Genomic DNA, 19208 nt, shown 5'->3' on the forward strand with positions numbered 1-19208 from the left:
AGCTACCTGGGAGGCTGAGGCGGGAGGATTACTTGAGTCCAGGAGTTCAAGGTTGCAGTGAGCTATGATCAGCCTGGGCTGATCTAGCCTGGGCAACACAATGAGACCCTGTCTCAAAAAATATACGTGTATGTGTGTGTGTGTGTGTTTATAAATGAGATCCTGCTGGTCTCCTGCTCAGACTCCTCCAGTGGCCCCATGGCTAGAGCCCTTGTGTGGCACACAAAGCCCTATGTGACCTGTCCCCTTTGCTTCACCCTGGGCTGACCTCTTGCTACTCACCCCCTTTTCTCCAGCTGAGCTACACTGGGCACCATGCAGGTGACCATGGCCACCTGCCGTAGGGACTTTGCACCTGTCGTTCTCTATGCGGGGGATCCTCTTACCCCACGGACTGCCTGGCTCACTCTTGTGACTTCTCAAAAGATTTGTCAGGTCTTCCCTGAGCAACATTGGCCTTAATAGCTCCCCTTCCCCACTGTCTTCTTTATTTTCTTCCCAGCTCATAAGTAGTAGTTACTCATTTAATGAATAAATGTACTACTGAGCGCTTCCTTCATTACCTAGTGTAGAACATCAGAGTACACTTTCAAGAAGGTTCCTTTTTTTGAAAACAGAGTCTTGCTCCACTCTATCACCCAGGTAGAGTGCTGTGGTGTCTTCATAGCTCACAGCAACCTCAAGCTCCCAGGCTCAAGCAATCCTTCTGCCTCAGCCTCCTGAAAAGCTGGGACTACAGGCATGTGCCCCCATGCCCAGCTAATTTTTCTATTTTTTGTAGAGACGGGGACTCACTCTTCCTCAGGCTGGTCTCAAACTCCTGACCTCAAATGATCCTCTTGCCTCAGCCTCCCAAAGTGCTAGGATTACAGGTGTGAGCCACTGTGCCCAACCTGGAAAAGATTCTCGAGCCGAAAATAGCCCCACTCAGTGTTAGTCTTGGTTGTTTATGGCAGTAGTCACCTGACCCAATGGACCAAAAAAGGATAGGATCTCACAGTTACAAATGTTGGAAATTAATGAGCCCTTTTGGTGATCACTTTTAAAAAAGCAATGTGGATGGTTCTGTTGTAAATACCATGGATATAAATCTGTAGAATTAATAGGAAAAAAAACTGTTAATGCTAGGCCAGTGAGTGCTAATATCGAGTGTCAGGATTGTGCACAGATTGAAAAGTGCTTTTTCAAACAGCTTAGATGAAGTGAAATTCATAGGCTCTGGGAAACTGTGGTAGGTGACCCCAGGTCTGTTTCCAGTGATCAAAGATACAGGTGTGAAATGTGTAGGTGATGAGTTTGAATCACATGAAATGTGGGCAGAAAATGCAGCATTTCTAAGTGAATATTTTATATGTGACTTGAAATATGTACTTGATAAATGTAATTAGTAGATGTTTGACTATTTCTTTTTTATTTTTTAAATTTTTTTGTAGAGACAGAGTCTCACTATGTTTCCCAGGCTGGTCTTGAACTCTTAGCCTCATGCGATCCTTGGCCTCCCAAAGTGCTGGAATTACAGGTGTAAGCCACTGTGCCCAGCCTGTTTGACTAATCTAAACCCCTAAACGTTTATAAATCTGAGCCATTTGGGAGAATGGGGGGCTTGTCCTGTACGTATGTGAACCTCCCTCTCATTTTGACCTCCAGAGGGCGCTACTCTGCAGCTGAATGTGGCTGGTCTGCATTCACTGGCCCCCTCCCCCCAGATGTCAGCGGAGCAGAGAGAGGAGACCTCTGGGTCACTGTGTCTGGTGCCTTATTTCAGATTTTGGAGGCAACATCAATGTGGAGACCATCAGCGCCTTTATTGATGGTGGAGGCAGCGTCCTGGTAGCTGCCAGCTCAGACATTGGTAAGTCTGTCCTGGGAAGTTCTGGTGCTTTCCACCATTTCTCGAGGGTGCCTGGAAGCTGCCAAATTGGCATTTGTTCCGTGGGCCTGGCCAGGGAGTCAGGGAGGGAACTGCAGAGCCACTCGGCATTCGATCCCGCCTTTGCTTTCCTGTGACCAGAGATAGTGAGACTTGGGTCTTTAAGGACTGGGAACTGTGGCTTTTTTTTTTTTCCATTGCTTGTTTTGTTTTATTTTGTACAGGCTCTTCTCCTACACAACAAAGGGAAGTTGGGATAGGCTAATTGGATTGGAGCCCAGAGCATTTGACAGATTTTTGTTTTGTTTTTTTATTTTGGAAGTTTTCGGAGATACTCAGAAGTAGGAAGAGAGTAGTCTCTTAAACCTCATACAGTGGTCACCCAGCTTCAACAGTTTACAACCCCTGGCCAGTCTGGTTTCATCTTTTTTCAGTACTGATAGATTTTTGAAACCATATTCCTCATGTTGAGTGGGTTTTATTGAATGGGTTTCTTGGTGGGGTGGCAAGGTGGGGGGGAAACATTGTCAGCCCAGGTGTATCCAGGTCAGGTTTGATTGAGGGCCAGTCATGTGTCGCTTAATGATGGGGACACGTTCTGAGAAATGTGTCGTTAGGTGATTTGGTTGCCATGCAGATCTCATGGAGTGTCCTAACACAGCCTGATGGTGCAGCCTGCTACGCACCCAGGCTGTGCGGCACGGGGTACTGCTCCCAGGCTGCAAACCTGGCAGCATGTCACTGTGCTGGAGACTGCAGGCAGCTGGCACACAGTACTAAGTGTGTGTGTGTCTAAACATAGCACAACATAGAAAAGATGGTATTACAATTTTACAAAACCAATGTCATGTAAGTGGCCTGTCATTGACTGAAACGTGCTTGTGCAGGACTGTAATCGATTTGCTTCAAAGGGAGTTTTTGTGCAGAGCCAGGTCATTGCGTATTTGTGGAGGGTGAGGGCCAGGTGGTGGTTTTCGTTTTACCAATTCAGATTCAGACCATAGAGTTACCATGCTATTGTCCAGGGGTCTGTCTGGGGCTGAGCCCAGCTTGATGCAGCTGTAGGGCACTGGTGCTGGCCAGTAGAAAGCATCATGAGGAAGCCAGGACAAGCGACTGGCCCAGGGCCCACATGTAAGGCCTTAGCCAGGTATTTCCTGGGTCTGTGCAGGTGACCCTCTGCGAGAGCTGGGCAGTGAGTGCGGGATCGAGTTTGACGAGGAAAAAACGGCTGTCATTGACCATCACAACTATGACATCTCAGACCTTGGCCAGGTAATTAGGCCTGTCATCTTCCGGGTTGCAGGCATGCACAGCAAAGCTCGGCTTAGCCTAGAAACCAAGAGGGAGTGAGGAGGGACTGCCTGGCTTGGGAAACCTTTTCCTGACCACCCATCTTTCCCTTTGCTCTTTGCAGCATACGCTCATCGTGGCTGACACCGAGAACCTGCTGAAGGCCCCAACCATTGTGGGGAAGTCAGCTCTAAATCCCGTCCTCTTTCGAGGTGTTGGGTGAGTGGGCAGGGAGAGGCCAGCAGAAATCTGGGGGAGGGGTCACTTTGTTTGGGAAACCAGGCCAAACTGTGGTTATCTGGGGGCATCCCTTCCCTCCGACGAGGTAGGTGGGATGAATTTATTATATTAAGAGTCAAACACCATTGTTACAGCAAGAGGAGAGCCAAGTGTCTGGCTGTTAAGAAAGAAGGATTCAGGCTGGGCATGGTGGTGCTTGCCTATAATCCCAAGAAGCCGAGATGGGAGGATTGCTTGAGGCCAGGAGTTTGAGACCAGCCTAAGCAACATAGCCAGAGTTCGTCTCATGGGGGGAAAACAGAAAGGATTTGTTCTTGGGAAGAAATGGCCCCAGGGGATCCCATGTCCTTCAGGCTCAGTTCCCGGGGTCACTGTTGGGCTGCTCTCTCGCCCTTCTATAGGATGGTGGCTGATCCTGACAATCCTTTGGTATTGGACATCCTGACGGGCTCTTCTACCTCTTACTCCTTCTTCCCGGACAAACCTATCACCCAGGTAAGGGCCTTTGCAGCCTGGCGGCCTCCAGCTCCTTGGCCCAACTGTAAAGCACTTTTTAATTTGAAAATAAGAACAGAGCAAGACAGCACACTTGGCTGAGGTGGATGAAATGACAAGTTGTAGGAATGGGGACGTGGGCAGGGCAGTGTGCTCTCAGGCTCCTCCCTAAGGTAGGGGTGAAGGTCCTTTAGGTCTGGCCTGCTGTCCTCTTGCTCTGGAGACCCGGCCGCTTTTCCTTTACTTGGTGCTGCTTGGATGACAGCTTCATTTTGTTCCCAGTATCCCCATGCGGTGGGGAAGAACACCCTCCTAATCGCTGGGCTCCAGGCCAGAAACAACGCCCGCGTCATCTTCAGTGGCTCCCTCGACTTCTTCAGCGACGCCTTCTTCAACTCAGCAGTGCAGAAGGCCACGCCCGGCTCCCAGAGGTAGCTGCCAGGAGGCTTAGGGGCATGTGGTCTGGGTGGCGCGGGCTGTGTATACGGGGAGGAAGGAGGCTTTTAGCGAAAAGTGTCAGAGGCTAAGTGTCTTCAGATGCTGTCAAATTATTCAAAGACTTTGTTGCTACATAGCTGGTGGCGCTCCCAACTTTTTAAGATAGTAATAACTTATCTAGAGACCCCTAATCTCCACCATTCTTTTTAGAAAATTGTGTATTTAGTGTGTAGGTGACACTCAGAACAACCCATGTCTTTTCTTTTTTTTCTGTGTTCCCTTTAACCGTGGGTCCTGAGGTGCACGAGGCCTGTACAGGCAGAACCTCTCGAGCGCACTCTGTCTTGGTGGCCTCGAGTGGTCTTGCCTGCCAGGCACCGCTGGAAAAAAGTTGGCTCCGTGGTGCCCTAGCTTCTCCCGTTTCCCTCCTGCAGGTATTCCCAGACAGGCAACTATGAGCTAGCTGTGGCCCTTTCCCGCTGGGTGTTCAAGGAGGAGGGTGTCCTCCGTGTGGGGCCCGTGTCCCATCATCGGGTGGGCGAGACAGCCCCACCCAATGCCTACACTGTCACTGACCTAGTGGTAAGAGCTTCTTGGGGTGGGAGGGCCCCGAGGGTTTGGCCAAGTTGAATGAGTTCAGCTTAGAAGCATTTATCGAACACTTCTGTGCTCGGCCTACAGGGCATAAATAAGGATAAGTTAACCTCTGCACCTGAGAAAGTCAGTTTGGGTGCAGGGCCTCTGTAAAATAGGAGTAAGAGCAATAGGAGACCTCCTTGTGCAGAGGGGTGTGTTTTGCTATGTGGGGGCAGTAGTGGGAGGGACTTTGTGGATGAATTCTGCCCCGGAGGTTGGATTTACAAGAGAAGCGGCGCTTCAGTTGGGTCTTAAGTATGAATTTGTCAGGCAGGAGAGCAGCGGATGTGGAAGCACGAGTGCTTGAAAGTGCCCGGCGGGTGGTTTGGGTCCAGAGTTTGATGGGCCGTGAATACTGTGCAAGGGAATCTGGGCCCATGAAGCGGTAGCGATGCTGAGCCGAAGGCATTAGCTTGGCTGAGGAGGGTGGTCGGTTACCATTTGGGGCTGAGTGGCAGGGGCTTTTGCAGGTTGTCAGAACTCCTGGGAGTTCCTGCCGTGTTCATGGGGTGGGACATGAGTACAGCTCTGCCTGCAGATTGTGGTGCCCCTCCAGTCTCTTGCACCCCTGGCTAATCTGGCCTTTTATCTCAGGAGTATAGCATCGTGATTGAGCAGCTCTCAAATGGCAAATGGGTCCCCTTTGATGGTGATGACATCCAGCTGGAGTTTGTCCGCATTGACCCTTTCGTGAGAACCTTCTTGAAGAAGAAAGGTAAGTGTAGTTCTTCCGAGAGAATGCCACAGGAAAGCAGCCTCACTTCTTCATGGGAGCAATGCTCTGGGCAGCCCCTCCTAGCTATTCGTGTTGATTCCTCCCCAGGTGGCAAATACAGTGTTCAGTTCAAGTTGCCCGACGTGTATGGCGTGTTCCAGTTTAAAGTGGATTACAACCGGCTGGGCTACACACACCTGTACTCTTCCACGCAGGTAAGCACAGGTGGCAGTCCCTGTGTTCAGCCAGCATGTGCCCTGCTCAGGCTTCCCAGTGACCAGGGCCTGCCACCTGTCCTGTCACAGGTGTCAGTGAGGCCACTGCAGCACACGCAGTATGAGCGCTTCATCCCCTCGGCCTACCCCTACTACGCCAGCGCCTTCTCCATGATGCTGGGGCTGCTGGTCTTCAGCGTCGTCTTCTTGCACATGAAGGAGAAGGAGAAGTCTGACTGAGGGCCCGAGCCCCGGACTCCTTGCAACATGGAGATGGGGGTCTCCGTAAGACTTGGTGGTTTCATTTTGTTTTTTAAAACCGTGGAAAAATGGCACAGCCTTACCTCCAGGGGAGATGCAGCACTGAGTTCCAAGGGGTGGGGGGTCAGGGAATAATTTGTATCTAAGTTTTCCCACCTTGAATTGCTAAGAGGCATTTTTCATATGTGCAGTCACGCTTATTTCTAAAATAAAGAGAAACGTTTCCCTCAAACTTCATCTGGCCCCTGTCATGCTTTGCTAGCAGTGGGGGTGCTGTTTGGTGATAACTGGATTCAGAATCATAGTGGCTTCTTTGAAATTTGCCTAAGACTGGATTGTCTTTTCTTTAACTGTGGAATGACAGCCCTTCCTAACTTCTCCTTGAGGGATAAAATAAAGTTGTCAGTACACTGAGGGGGTGGAGAATGGGAAATCTAGAGTGACGGCGCTGGACTAAGAGAATTCCAGAACTGCTTGGTGAAAAAGAACCTTCACTATACGTTCACCTTTCTTTGGGCAACATCTGTGTTCCTAAAAAGCATGTGTAAAATTACATGTGAAATCTCTTCCCCAGTGTTGATATCTGCCCACAAAATGTTCTCATGTTTAGGGTGTAAGAATCATTTTTAAAGCCAAATATTCAGTTCAAGGCACATATGTATTCTGCAGTTGTAAATTTGTATTTAATTTCACAATTCGTGTAAGAAATGCTAGTCAGGAAGGAGGGACATCAACAAGTTTAAAACACCACACTGTTGATTTCCACTTCATCATCAGTCATTGCAGCTATGCGAGGTTAATTCAGTAGCTGGAGCAGCTGTGTGGAAATGCTTCCTCAAAAACACCCGGAGCTGGTCCAGACACACAACAGGCGAGTGCAGAGGCTCCCCACCTCCCAGGCCTCGCTTACGTACTTTCCACGCTGAGTATGCTGACCCATGCGAATGTCTGCCTTAGCCCACATGGCCAATGTGGCCCGATGCCACTCTGCCTCTTTCAAATGAGCCACAGGCTGTTCCTGGTGCTAGGGGCAAAGGTCACAGCCACCCTCTGCCACTAACAGCCACTGCCTTAGCCCATACCTCTGCAGTGTGGACGCAGGCATAATTCTCCGCAGCCCAGCCTCGTCTAATGGACCACTCAGCCATTAACTTCGCAGAGGCCTGTGAGGACAGGACAGGGACTTAAGACAGGGCTTTCTGGTCAGCAGTTACACCTGAGGGCATCATCTTGCCTGGTGCAGAGAACACACTGCTTTGCTTCTGTACGCAGGAATGAGCTGACTACATTATTTTTAGCATCGAGACACAAAGGGACCCAGTGATCAGTTAGCATTTTTTTTTTTTTTTAGAGGAGTTATGCCATATGCATTCATCTAGACCAGGGGTTGGCAAACTGGCCTGCCACCTGTCTCTGTATGGCCTGCAAGCTAAACATTGTTTCTACACATTTAGATGGTAGAAAAAAATTGAAAGAATATTTAGTGACACATGAAAACAAAATTTCAGTGTCCATAAATAAAGCTCTATGGGAACACAGCCATGGTTCATTTACATATATACGGCCATTTTTGCACTACAATGACAGAATTGAGTGGTTGTGACAACTTAAAAGTATCTACTATCTGGCCCTCTAAAGAAAGCTGGCCAATTCTGATTTAGACCAATTTCTTCATTTTATAGGTAAGAGAACTTACGTCCATACAGGTTATAGAATTTGTCCCAAATCACATAGCTAGAGTTAGTAGCTACAGACTGTGAACTCTGACTCACACTGTCCTTCCATTTGCCAAATCTGAGGCCTTCTCTGGCGGACCAGCCCTCTCCACACGGTCCTGTCTCCTGACTCCCACCCTCACACCTCGGGGCCCCTCAGCATTCACAGACCATCACGACACAGGTGCTGCTAAGCTCTTTTAGTAATTCACCAGCTCTAGGCAGAGCCGTCATGGGGCTGCCCTCCACGAGCAGAGGAGGCGGGCTGCCTGGCAGAGCGCGTCACACTCCAGGTTGGCCAGAAAGAGCATCTTCATTTTGGTTTCCACACAACTCTTCTCGGTGAGCCTGCTGGCCAGCAGAGTGGCGGCTGACTGCTGCAGGAGCCAGCCAACCATCTTGTCTAACTTCAGATCCTTCAGGGCCAGAATATCTTCACCCCAGAGGCTGAGATGAAGCACATTTGCAGCAACTCGGGCAGATGGTCTCTGCAACAGGAAGGGAAGCTGAAGCCTAAAACATCTGTAACAAGGGCTCAGCCCACAAGCTGCTTCAGGGTCCAACCCAGTTCCCCTGCCCTCTCTTTCCTACGGATACTCTTCCCTCAGCTGACAAATACTGGCTGCCCTCTACCCATGCTCCAGGCTGTGCCACGTGTACAACTCTGCCTGGGGCAGTCTGCACTGTGGGCACAGCCTTCCCCACATGCCTTTTGTGCACAGCTCTGTCTGATCCCTTGTGCTGGGGTGAGGGAAGTTGTCCCCCATCAATGCATAACTGGTTGCAGTTGTTTTTCTAACAAACCTCTGAGCACCTACTGTTACCAAGATGGCAGGCCACCAAGAGGGAGGTAACCAGTGAGTACAGAGCAGTGGCTGGGATGCAGGTCTGGCTCAGCTCTTGGCACTTAGCCTGCCACCAGAGCCTGCCCTGCTGCTCCAATTATGGCTTCAAATAGATCTGCCTCAGTTTCCTTTATATTAATCTCGCAGTGGCCAGACCTGCTCTTAGGAGATGTTTTCCCATCTATCTGTTTGATTAGATCTCAGCTGTTTCCATGAGCTGTATCTCAATTAAACATTTCTCAAAAATGCAACCTTTGCTGTAACTTTTTTTTTTTTTTTTTTTGAGACAGAGTCTCACTCTGTTGCCTGGAGTAGAGTGCCATGGCATCAGCCTAGCTCACAGCAACCTCAAACTCCTGGGCTCAAGCAATCCTACTGCCTCAGCCTCCTGAGTAGCTGGGACTACAGACATGCGCTACCATGCCCGGCTAATTTTTTCTATACAGATTTTCAGTTGTCCAAATAATTTCCTTCTATTTTTAGTAGAGACGGGGTCTCGCTCTTGCTCAGGCTGGTCTCGAACTCCTGACCTTGAGCGATCCACCTGCCTCCGCCTTCCTGAGTGCTGGGATTACAGGCGTGAGCCACCGCGCCCGGCTATCCGAGTAACTTTTTAAGCAACTAAAAAAGCCAAGAGTGAACTATTAAGATTCTGACTCATGATTTGGTGGCTAGCTACCTACTCCATTTATACTAAACTCTGTTTTGTGTTCTCCTGTAATTGCCAAAGCTTTACCTTTGTAAGACAGAGGCTCTGTCTCTCTGTCACTGTTGTGCTGGCCCAAACCTGACCTTCACTCTGGAATGTGAACTGAGGTTTCCACCCGACATTACTGTGAAGCCTGGGAACATCTCACCTTGCTGGCCTCTCGCTGGAGCAGTGACCTCACCAGCTGTCTCACGTCTAGAGGAACCGACTCGGGCAGTGCAGGCAGTTGAGCCTCTTGGTAGCTGCGGCTTTCAAGGTGGGCCTTGCCCTGGCCATAGAAGGGATTGGCAAGCCCAAAGATTTCGTAGGCGATCGCTCCCACTGCCCAGGCATCAGCCTTGCTGTAGTCAATCACTGCCCTGGGGCCAGGATGGGCCGTGGACACCTGCTCGGAAAGCAATGGCTGAGATGCCCACACTGCTGGCATGTCCAACCTTTCATGCTTCTGCACGTCACCTGACTCATGGGCTAATCTGAACTCTGTCCCAAGGAACCCAAAATTTGAGTTGAGTTGTGGCTTAGACCCAGAAGAATTTGCTCAGACTGCCTAGTTTACGCTGACAAAACCCACATCTGGGAACATTAGGGAAATGCGGAGTAAAGCAAAGTGGCAGGGAAGGAACCTGTGCCAAATTACGGGTCAGAAAAGATGGAAGGTGTTGAGTAAATAATGAGGTATCAAGTCTTACTCTCTCACTTAGTGGAAACATGGAGGAAGAGCTGAAGATGGTGATGACACGCTTGGGGGACTCACCTCGGGAGCCATCAGGCAGCCGTTGCCGCCGCGATCCACGTACCAGCTGGTGAAGGGCAACTGCAGGCCGATGCTCGCGTCAGCCAGGCAGCAGCCAAAGTCCGTGATCACCAGCCAGGGGCAGCCGTCTGGGAAGGAGCAGACAGAGGTGAGCAACCAGTTCCCGTCCGGTCTCCTTCCAAGAGGCCCTCTTATGTCCCTGCTAAAGCACCAGCAAGACATGGGTGAGCAGGGCTAACGGGGACTCACTATTGGCCCAGAGCACAGGCCAGCAAGGCCTGACAGCTGAACAGAAGGGCCGGCCACACGAATATGGAAATGTCTCCTGGATATAAAAGCCCGCAAAGTCCCTAGGCAAAGGACTAGGTAAACGTTTGGCTCAGTCTAAATAATTTTTTAGTAGTTGGAGTTGTCCCCAAGACCCAAGGAGCTTAGTGCTTGGCTCAAATGATCTCTAGGGGTCCTTACACCCCAAGAATCTTTGAACTGAATGAAAACCCCAAATCCAAACAGGTGCATTAGGTCTTAGTTATTTGTAAAACGATTCCCAGAATTCCTTTAAAAAGGCAGTTCCTCTAGTCATTTAATTGCACAATTATTTTAAATCTTCTAGTTTAAAATTTATCAGATGTCTGAATCTCCTTTCAACATCCCCAGGTAAATGGCAAATGGCCATTCAAATTCTACGCAAATGCTTCCAGTAATGGGGAACTCATTATTGCCAGAGGCATCTGGGCTTACACTTGGGCAGCTTTCACTGTTTGCAAATTTTTTTTTTTTTGAGACACAGTCTTACTGTTGTTGCCTGGGCTAGAGTGCCGTGGCGTCATCTTAGCTCACAGCAACCTCAAACTCCTGGGCTCAAGCAATCCTCCTGCCTCAGCCTCCCGAGTAGCTGGGACTACAGGCATGCGCCACCATGCCCGGCTAGTTTTTTCTATATATTTTTAGTAGTCCAATTAATTTCTTTCTATTTTTAGTAGAGACGGGGTCTCGCTCTTGCTCAGGCTGGTTTCGAACTCCTGAGCTCAAACAATCCGCCCACCTCGGCCTCCCAGAGAGCTAGGGCAAATTATTTTTTATATGAGCTAAAGTCAACCTCTCTTTTACTTTATTCATGAAAACTTGTGGCACTGAGGTTCTTGTTCTGTAAGTGGGCGACAGAAAAGAACTTGGTAACTGTCTCTCCACAGAGAGAACTCAAGCCTCCGTTCTGAAGGAAAGGTTGCTCATCTCTGTGTACAGAGTAAATGAAGACACAACGACTCAGAACATGAAAACCAAAGGGGACATGAAGGGTCCTAAACACTCCTGACCTACCTGCTAGTGCCCCTGGAGCGCTCTGAGGGCACGGCAGGCACCTACCTGCGTCCAGCTCCACGAGAATGTTGTCGGATTTTAAGTCTCTGTGTGCGATGCCCTGTTGAACCAGATGATCCACACCCTCCAGTAACTGCAGGGTCATCACGGTGGCGAGGCGTGGGCTGGGGGTGTTCGCGCGAAGGTACTGGCGCAGGGTACAGGGATAGCTGGCGGAGAGGGGACAGGGCCTCTGGCTGTCACGCGCCAACCACCCCAGCACCTTGTTCACTGTCAGCATTAGGCCTTTCCTCTTCCCCCTCCTGGAGCTTTTGGATTTATCCTTTTCTGATTTGTTTTTTGATGTATCCTTTCTGTTCCCACCCACCCACCATCCTGACATTAGGAAGTAACAACTGGGGCTCCTCATGTTCAAAGTAACAGGACAAATCTTATTTCCCTAAAACACCCATTATGGCAAAGTTAGGCGGTACAGAGAGCGAGGAAAGAGAACTGTTTCCATGTTAAATACAGGTAAGGCAAGCCGCAGAGAAAGGGCAATAGTCAAGTGGACCAAAAGCACTAGGTGAAAAGTATATTCTAGATCAAGGTGAGATTTTGTTTTCATGAAAAATCATCTCAATGGGGAAGTGCCCTCCAGGACAGATGTGCTCCTCTGCATGGCCTTATTCTCCCGAAGGGTGAGGACCCTCTTCCCTGAAACCCCGTGCTCAAGGTGCACGTGGAGGGCAGGCACCAGCTCCCCCTGGGAAGATGGAGCAGCTCCAGGTTCTGCCATGTCCCTGCCACTTACTACTTTTTTTTTTTTAAGGCAAGCACGGAAATGAGGTTTATTAAGGAGAGAAAATGGGATTACAGCCACTTACTTCTTCATGACGAGGAACAGTGTCCGGCCGTGGCCCAGGCCTTCTGGGTGGAGACGTGGGGGCAGCACATCAGGGTAGTCGACCAGGGCCCCTGGCAGCAGTGGCACAGACGAGGTGAAGGCGCGGAGAACCCGGATGATGTTGGGGTGAGGGGCCAGTTGCTTGGGACCGCCCTTGGATTTTCTATTCAGCCAAGCGGGACAAACATGAGGCCAGTATCAGATACAAGAGGTGGAAAGATAATAATCTAAGGCCACAACAAACACCGACATTTATTCGCTCACTTATTTATCAGATATTTATCATGTGCTATGTGCCAGGTACTATGAATGGTGTCGGGGAACATGTTTGATGACTCCCCTATCCATCCTTTATCCATCTATCGGCCCATCCATCCATCTCATGTGGCAGAACACAGGGTTGAGAAACCCTAGGATCAGACTGCCTGGGTGTGAGTTCAAGGTCTGCTACTACAAGTCCTTGGCCAAGTTATAGTAGTGCCCCCTTATCCACAGCTTTGCTTTCCATGGTTTCAGCTACCTGTGGCCTAAAAACAGGCGTATTCACCTATTTTTTTAATATGTTTTTTTTTTTTTTTTTGAGATGAGGTCTATGTTGCCCAGGCAGGTTGTGAACTCCCGATCAGCCGGGACTACAGGCGATTAGCCGGGACTACAGGCGATTAGCCGGGACTACAGGCGATCAGCCGGGACTACAGGCGTGCGCCACTGTGCCTGGCTTAATGAGATATTTTGAGAGAGTCAGAGAGAGAGAGAGAACTCTTATTACAGTATATTGTTATAATTGTCCTATTTTATTATTAGTTATTGCTGTTAATCCTTTACTGTGCCTAATTTATAAATTAAACTTTATCATAGGTAGGTATGTATAGGAAAAAACACGGCATATATAGGGTTCAGTACTATCTGTGGTTTCAGGCATCCACTGGGGACCCTGGAATGTATCCCCCTTGGGACTAAGGGGAGACTACTGTGCTTATCTCCTCTGGGCTCAGTCTCGAGTGCAAAAGGGGAATGAGGTAGTAACATGCTGCATAAGGTTGATAATGTATAAAGTCCCTAGAATCATGTTTAACAGAGTAAGCACTCAGCAAATATTAGCTGGTGCTATTATTCATTCAACCAGTGTTTACTGCTTCCCACTAAGTACCAGACATTGTGCTGCTATGCTGTGGAGCTATGGCGGAGAACGAGACAGAGTCCCTACGCTCATGGGTTTGCAATCTAACAGGCAGGAGTGACATTCATTGAGTAAGTAATTACCTTAACTCCCTAAGAACAAGGACCATGCCTGAATTTCCTCCCCATGATTCCAGGTTCTAGTGTAATATTTGGCGTGGAGTATGAGCTTAATGAACCTGTGCTGAGTGAATGAATGGATCCAGATGTAGTTAGTAGCAGTGGTGTCACCTGCCTGCCCTGCTTACTCCTCCTCCTCTGGAAGCCCCCGCCCCAGCCCTGCCGAGGCACAGTGGCTGCACTGTGGACAGTGTGGCTCTGCCTGCTGTGCCCAGCCCCGCTCCTCCGCCAGAGCTGACTGGACCAAGCGTGCCACTCCCCAAGGGCAGCGAGCCTATGGTCACATCCATCTGGATGGCTGGTGCCAACAGGGAAGGGAGGGAGGCAGGTTCTCCCTCTGGGAGTGCGAGTGGACAGACCTGCCGGCCAGCAGTGGAGCTGAAGGGGAGGACGCTGCAAGGCTTCCCTGGGCACGGGGAGCCCAGCAGGGGAGCGAGCCACAGGTCTGCAGGAACAGAGACGGGAAGGAAGAAGGATGCTGACGGTGCGGCGAAGGGAATGCAGCAGAGCCAGACAACGCTGAGAGCGCGGGACACCTGCCCTGTCCCCAGAGCTGCTGTGTCCCCGTCCACGTGTGCCCTCGCACTGCTCCCTCTCGAGTCAACCTGAGCGGCCCCTGTTCTGTGCAATCAAAGGAGTCACAGCACTGTTCCCACGCCCAGGCCACGGGGCCAATCAGGATCGCAGTGCAAGGCCATCAGGGTCCCAAAAGGTGTTGGTTGAGGTTGCAATGGTTGCAATGGTTGAGGTTGTAACGGCTGCCTCATGGCTCCTGAGGTGAGGCCCCCAAGCATGTCATCACCATCTGCAGCTCTTCCTCCCCGTTTCCACTAAGTGAGACAACAAGCAAGCCCAGAGACAGCGTCTGTGGCTGTGCTGAGGAGAAACATGAGGTGGGGGGTGTTTAGACTGAGACCCGAAACGTGCGGGGAGGGCAGCCCAAGTATAGCAACTGCACGCTCGGGAGATGGTCACAGGGGAGCCAGGTGCGTTTGGGGAAGGCGGGGTGGAAGGGAATGTGGTGGGGCGTAGGTGCCGACGGCAAAGGATGAGAAATGAGGTAGGAGGAGGAGCGAAAGGAGCAGGTCACAGAGGGCCCTAGACGGCACCCGCAGTGCTCCCAGGGAAGTTTCTGCTGAGAAACGTCAGTATGTTGGGTAATGTACCTTCTGCCGTATCCATCCAGTCCTTCCACAGACATTTAGCATGCTGTGGGGTGCGCAGTAAACAAAACGGCACGTACAGAACAGCGGAGACAGGGCACGGACGAAGGTGTGTGTGGTGTAAGACCAGACAGCGAGAAACGCTATGGAAACAACTAACGCAGGGTAAAGCACTAGCAAGTGACAGGGATTATGTCAGATGGGAGGTCTGGCCAGGTGACATCATAGTGCTCCCAGCTATAAGACAGCACCTGCCAGCAGACTGACACACCACAAAGGAGCCACCTGAGGGTGATGTCAGCCCCAAAGCCGCTGACATTCAGGTGTCCACTCTTCTCTACGGAGGGCTAAGGAGAGTAAGAGGATGGCATGAAGCCCACCTGAGCAGCTGCTGCTCAGTCACACTGGAGCCTGCCACACCGTGGAAGGCGTTTTCCACATCTATTCCTTTAAGTTCCTACTTGTGCCTTCCTGCTTCTAACAGAACCAAGATCTACAAACCAGTCCTCTAGTAAATCACCAAAAATGCAGCAGTCTCGCGTCTTCCTGGTGGGGCACAAATATAAAGCACAAGCGTCTCCTCTGCCATAAGCCAGAGCATCCATCTTCACCCCCTTAGTGAAGACAGGGGCTTCACTAAGCTGCAGCATCACTGCTGTCCACCTGTGCTTCCCTCTGCTGGGAACACCTCTGCGCCTGGGTAATGCCTATTTGCCCTTCAAAAAGCAGCACAGGTCACCCCTTTGAGAAGCCTGAGTGGCTCCAACCCTGCAGTGCACAGGCCTCCCGGGCCCCCTAGCACCTGAGCACACTCTCCTCTATCCCCAGCACTTACCACACTCGGGCCCTGCGCCTGGCTTGTCGGGCTCTGCGCCACACAGAGAACTCTTGGGGAGCAGACCACTTTTTTTTTAATCCCTTGGCTGTAACTACTAATGGAATGAGTCTTCCCTCCTGTGGGGACCAGAATTCAGCTTGTACCGGCAGGTGGCGCTCCACCCCTGTAATGCTTAGAAGGAATCAGAGAACTCAGATCTATCTATTTTCTAGCATTCGGAATTGGGCATTCTTGGGTGGCCTCCTCTCCCCTGCTCCAAAGTGAACTACCCTCACGCATCATGATTTGGGGTCACATGATCTGCAATCTTTCCCAAGCTAAATCATCCACTAACTGAAAATCCATCATTCATAACATTGTTCGGTAAGCATTTATTATCTACTGTGTCCTGTCACACTATGCTGAGTGCTGGGGACACAAATCATTATGCTCTCGAAGAACTCACACTCAGTCTGGTGGGCACAGGGCACTTACCTGTAAGCGACTGCTCCATACTCCCCGGCCAAGGCCACTCGGCTAGCTGGGACTAGCTCCTGGCTCATCGTGCTAAAGATGGCTTCGCTGGAAGAGCCCGCCTGGAACACATCCACAAGGGTTACACAGACCTGAGGGGAGGGGCGCGTTCCCAGCCCTGCCTGCAGTCTGGACCAGGACAGCTACTGCCTAGAATTGGCTCTGACCTTTGAGATAAGATGACCTTTCTTGAGTGGCAAGCCAAGATTAGTTACTCCTGGGAGACAGAGAGGTAGAGGTGCCATCTGTGCCAACTCAGAGGACGTTCCCCACACCTGAAACTCTTGGCAGCCTAGTGCCCAGGGCAGGAGGAACATCAAGGTGATCAGGGCATGGGACGCTTCTTCCTGCCATCGATGCCTCTGGTCCCCACCAGCTTGAAACTGACCACTGGGTCACTAAGACTCCCCTCAGCAGACAGACTAGAGCCTGACTAACTCCACCCTGGATGAAGCTGCACTGAATCACAGAACAGCCTTCCTCCATCCCCCCAAATAAATAAACAAAAACCAAAGAGGGGGAAAAGCACCTTATTTTCCTCATTTTAATATAATGGTTCTAAGGACCTATGAAACCTGTTAAGTATCAAGAAGATCCTATAAGGATCAAGAGTCTTTTAGCTTTTGTGAATGTAATAGCTGTCATGTCTCAACTAGGCCAAGTTTTTTTAGAGACAGGGTCTTGCTCTATCCACCCAGGCTGGAGTGTAGTGGCATGATCATAGCTCATTGTAACCTCAAACTCCTGGCCTCAAGGGATCCTCTTGCCTCAGCTTCCCAAGTAGGTAGGACTACAGGCATGTGCCACCACACCCAGCTAATTTTTTCATTCTTTGTAGAGACAGGATCTTGCTATGTTGCCCAGGCTGGTCTTGAACTTCTGGCCTCAAGTGATCCTTCCGCCTTGGCCTACAAAAGTGCTGGGATTACAGGCACGAGCCACTGGACTTGGCCTCCAGTTAAGTTTTGATGCTAAGACTGGATGTTTTACAGGCAAAGGATTTGGCTACTTGTTAGTTATTAACCCGGCTTGGAGTACAAGCGTCTAATAACCTTCATTCCCCAAATCAAAACAAGAAACTGCATTTTCTCGTGTCCAGTATAAACTGCTGGGCTGTGTTTCACTTCAGCTTTGGGTGGATGCTCTGGGCAGGAGACAGAACATCAGGTATCGATGAATTTTCTGAACCCATCTAGCAATGGCAAGGTAAAGAAATTACTCTGAATAGACAGAAATCTTTGTTTTTGTGGGAGAAAAATACTCTTCAGTTTCCCAAAGCCTTGAGTTCTTCCAAGAGGTGAGAACAGGGAGGTAACAAGCAAGCCTTTGATCTCGGGGTGGGCACGAAGGGTGACTGCAGAGGAAAGGGCTCCTCCTCTCCAGCAAGCCAGGCTGCAGCGAGGAGCGGATGCTGTAAGGGCAGACCTGAAATGAACTAACCGCTCTCGGGTAGAAGCCAAGGGCCTAGGCACTCGCTACTCAAAGCATGGCTCACAAACCAGCAGCATCGGCATCGCCTGGGAGCCTGCTGGAAAGGCAGAACCTCAGGCCCCAGCCCTGGCCTGCTGGACCAGAGTCTGCCTTTGAACCCGATCCTCAGGTGATCTGTGATTGAGTTTGAGACATTCTGCTTTAGACTTTTGTGTAAGAGGGGGAGGAAGCCTAACTACATAGGCACCTTTCCTGTGGAGGATGTGTCTTTTCCTAGCTACTTCCTGGAAAAAGTCTCTGCCAGGCCTACTAAGATAGGCATTTTGAGAAACGCCCACTTTAAGGCTGGAAGGCCCCGTCCTTACCGAGATGTTCCACATCATCTTGATGGCTAAGGGGAAAGCAGGGGCCCCTGCCACTCGCGCCTCCTCTTCTCCTCGCGGGATGACATCTGGGCCTCTCGCTGGCAGCAGCTCGATGCTCTTTGCCACGTCCAGGTGCCGGGGCAACGCAGGCATGGCGGCTTCGTACACAGCGGCACTGCAGCCCTTGCCGATGGACTGCCCTATCAGATACTCCTCCAGCCGGAAGCCCTGCCAGCGTCTAGTGTCCAGTGGGTCAGGCATCAGCTTATTTTTCTGGGTAAAAATTGCCTGTGAGGAAGAAGAACGCACTGTGAGCCAGGGAGCCCACGAAGGCCCAAGTAAAGGGAAACGGAGGAGGAGGTGAGAGGCCTGGTCCTCACCGGCCAGATCAAGGACCAATAAAATACAAGCCAACTGGGTTTCGCTGCTCATCCGGAGGGCAGGCCATCCTGCCTCTCTCTCATTGTTCAGAATAATTTTTCTCAAACTGTTGCTTCACTGTGATCGCAGCACTGAGTCAGCTGAGAGGTCCTGCAGCTGGTACACCTCCCCTTTGCTGCCTTCACTCTCCAGCCCAGTCTTGGAGGTGTCTGGTAATGGAGACAGCTCTCTCTGCAAAGACCTAGGCTGACAGCTCCCAGGAGTGTGGGACCAACAATGACCTCAGGAGCTTTTACAGGCAAGGGGGCGAGATCAAGAATATCCCCAGAGCCGAGTCTGTAAGTCCTGTCTTCCCGCCTCTGCCTCTCAGGACTCTGATGGGCCTACTCTGTTGAGGAAGGAAACAAGAGCACGTGAGTTCTGACAGACACAGACGGAGGGGCAGGTCCTGTGCACGCACCATGCTGCACTGGGAAAGAGGCCATGTGCCAAAAATCTGGGCAGCCCCTCACCCTGCTTCAGGCAGTGGTGACATCACATCTCCAGTCACCCAGGCTCAGTCTTCCCCCTCCAGTGGTCTGATCTGTCGATCCCCCTTCCCAACTCCACGGCTTCCCAACTCACCCAGGGGCACCAGGCACAGCACTGTGCACTCCCCTCGGCAGCAGCCTACGGGCACCGTCTCTAGACTCCCCCACTCTCATGCCATCCCTTCGCTGCTTCTGAGCCACACTAGCCCACGCTGCTTTCATGTGTCACTCTGCTGTGCACAGCACCGCCCAGGTTATTCGATGCCTTGTCCTCGTGCTTTGCCAGGCTGCTCTGC

General features: G+C 50.7%; 2 protein-coding genes across 2 annotated transcripts in view; one reads left to right on the forward strand and one right to left on the reverse strand.

Moving 5' to 3' along the window:
- Window positions 1-6376, forward strand: part of DDOST (dolichyl-diphosphooligosaccharide--protein glycosyltransferase subunit (non-catalytic)) — an 11049-nt gene extending 4673 nt beyond the window's left edge. The window contains exons 3-11 of the mRNA XM_012659262.1: window positions 1766-1852; window positions 3042-3145; window positions 3288-3382; window positions 3805-3898; window positions 4181-4329; window positions 4771-4918; window positions 5567-5687; window positions 5796-5902; window positions 5993-6376. Coding sequence (XP_012514716.1) covers window positions 1766-1852; window positions 3042-3145; window positions 3288-3382; window positions 3805-3898; window positions 4181-4329; window positions 4771-4918; window positions 5567-5687; window positions 5796-5902; window positions 5993-6142 — 1055 coding nt within the window. The 3' untranslated portion in view covers window positions 6143-6376. The remainder of the gene's footprint in view (window positions 1-1765; window positions 1853-3041; window positions 3146-3287; window positions 3383-3804; window positions 3899-4180; window positions 4330-4770; window positions 4919-5566; window positions 5688-5795; window positions 5903-5992) is intronic.
- A 1686-nt stretch (window positions 6377-8062) lies between these two features.
- Window positions 8063-19208, reverse strand: part of PINK1 (PTEN induced putative kinase 1) — a 14259-nt gene continuing 3113 nt past the window's right edge. The window contains exons 2-8 of the mRNA XM_012659263.1: window positions 18002-18289; window positions 16167-16267; window positions 12373-12555; window positions 11552-11715; window positions 10187-10314; window positions 9581-9817; window positions 8063-8366 (exon numbers count right to left, since the gene is read on the reverse strand). Of these exons, the coding sequence (XP_012514717.1) occupies window positions 8109-8366; window positions 9581-9817; window positions 10187-10314; window positions 11552-11715; window positions 12373-12555; window positions 16167-16267; window positions 18002-18289 (1359 nt within the window). The 3' untranslated portion in view covers window positions 8063-8108. The remainder of the gene's footprint in view (window positions 8367-9580; window positions 9818-10186; window positions 10315-11551; window positions 11716-12372; window positions 12556-16166; window positions 16268-18001; window positions 18290-19208) is intronic.

This window comes from Propithecus coquereli, unplaced genomic scaffold, assembly GCF_000956105.1.
Source record: "Propithecus coquereli isolate 6110/MARCELLA unplaced genomic scaffold, Pcoq_1.0 Scaffold600, whole genome shotgun sequence".
Classification (NCBI taxonomy): Eukaryota; Metazoa; Chordata; class Mammalia; order Primates; family Indriidae; genus Propithecus; species Propithecus coquereli.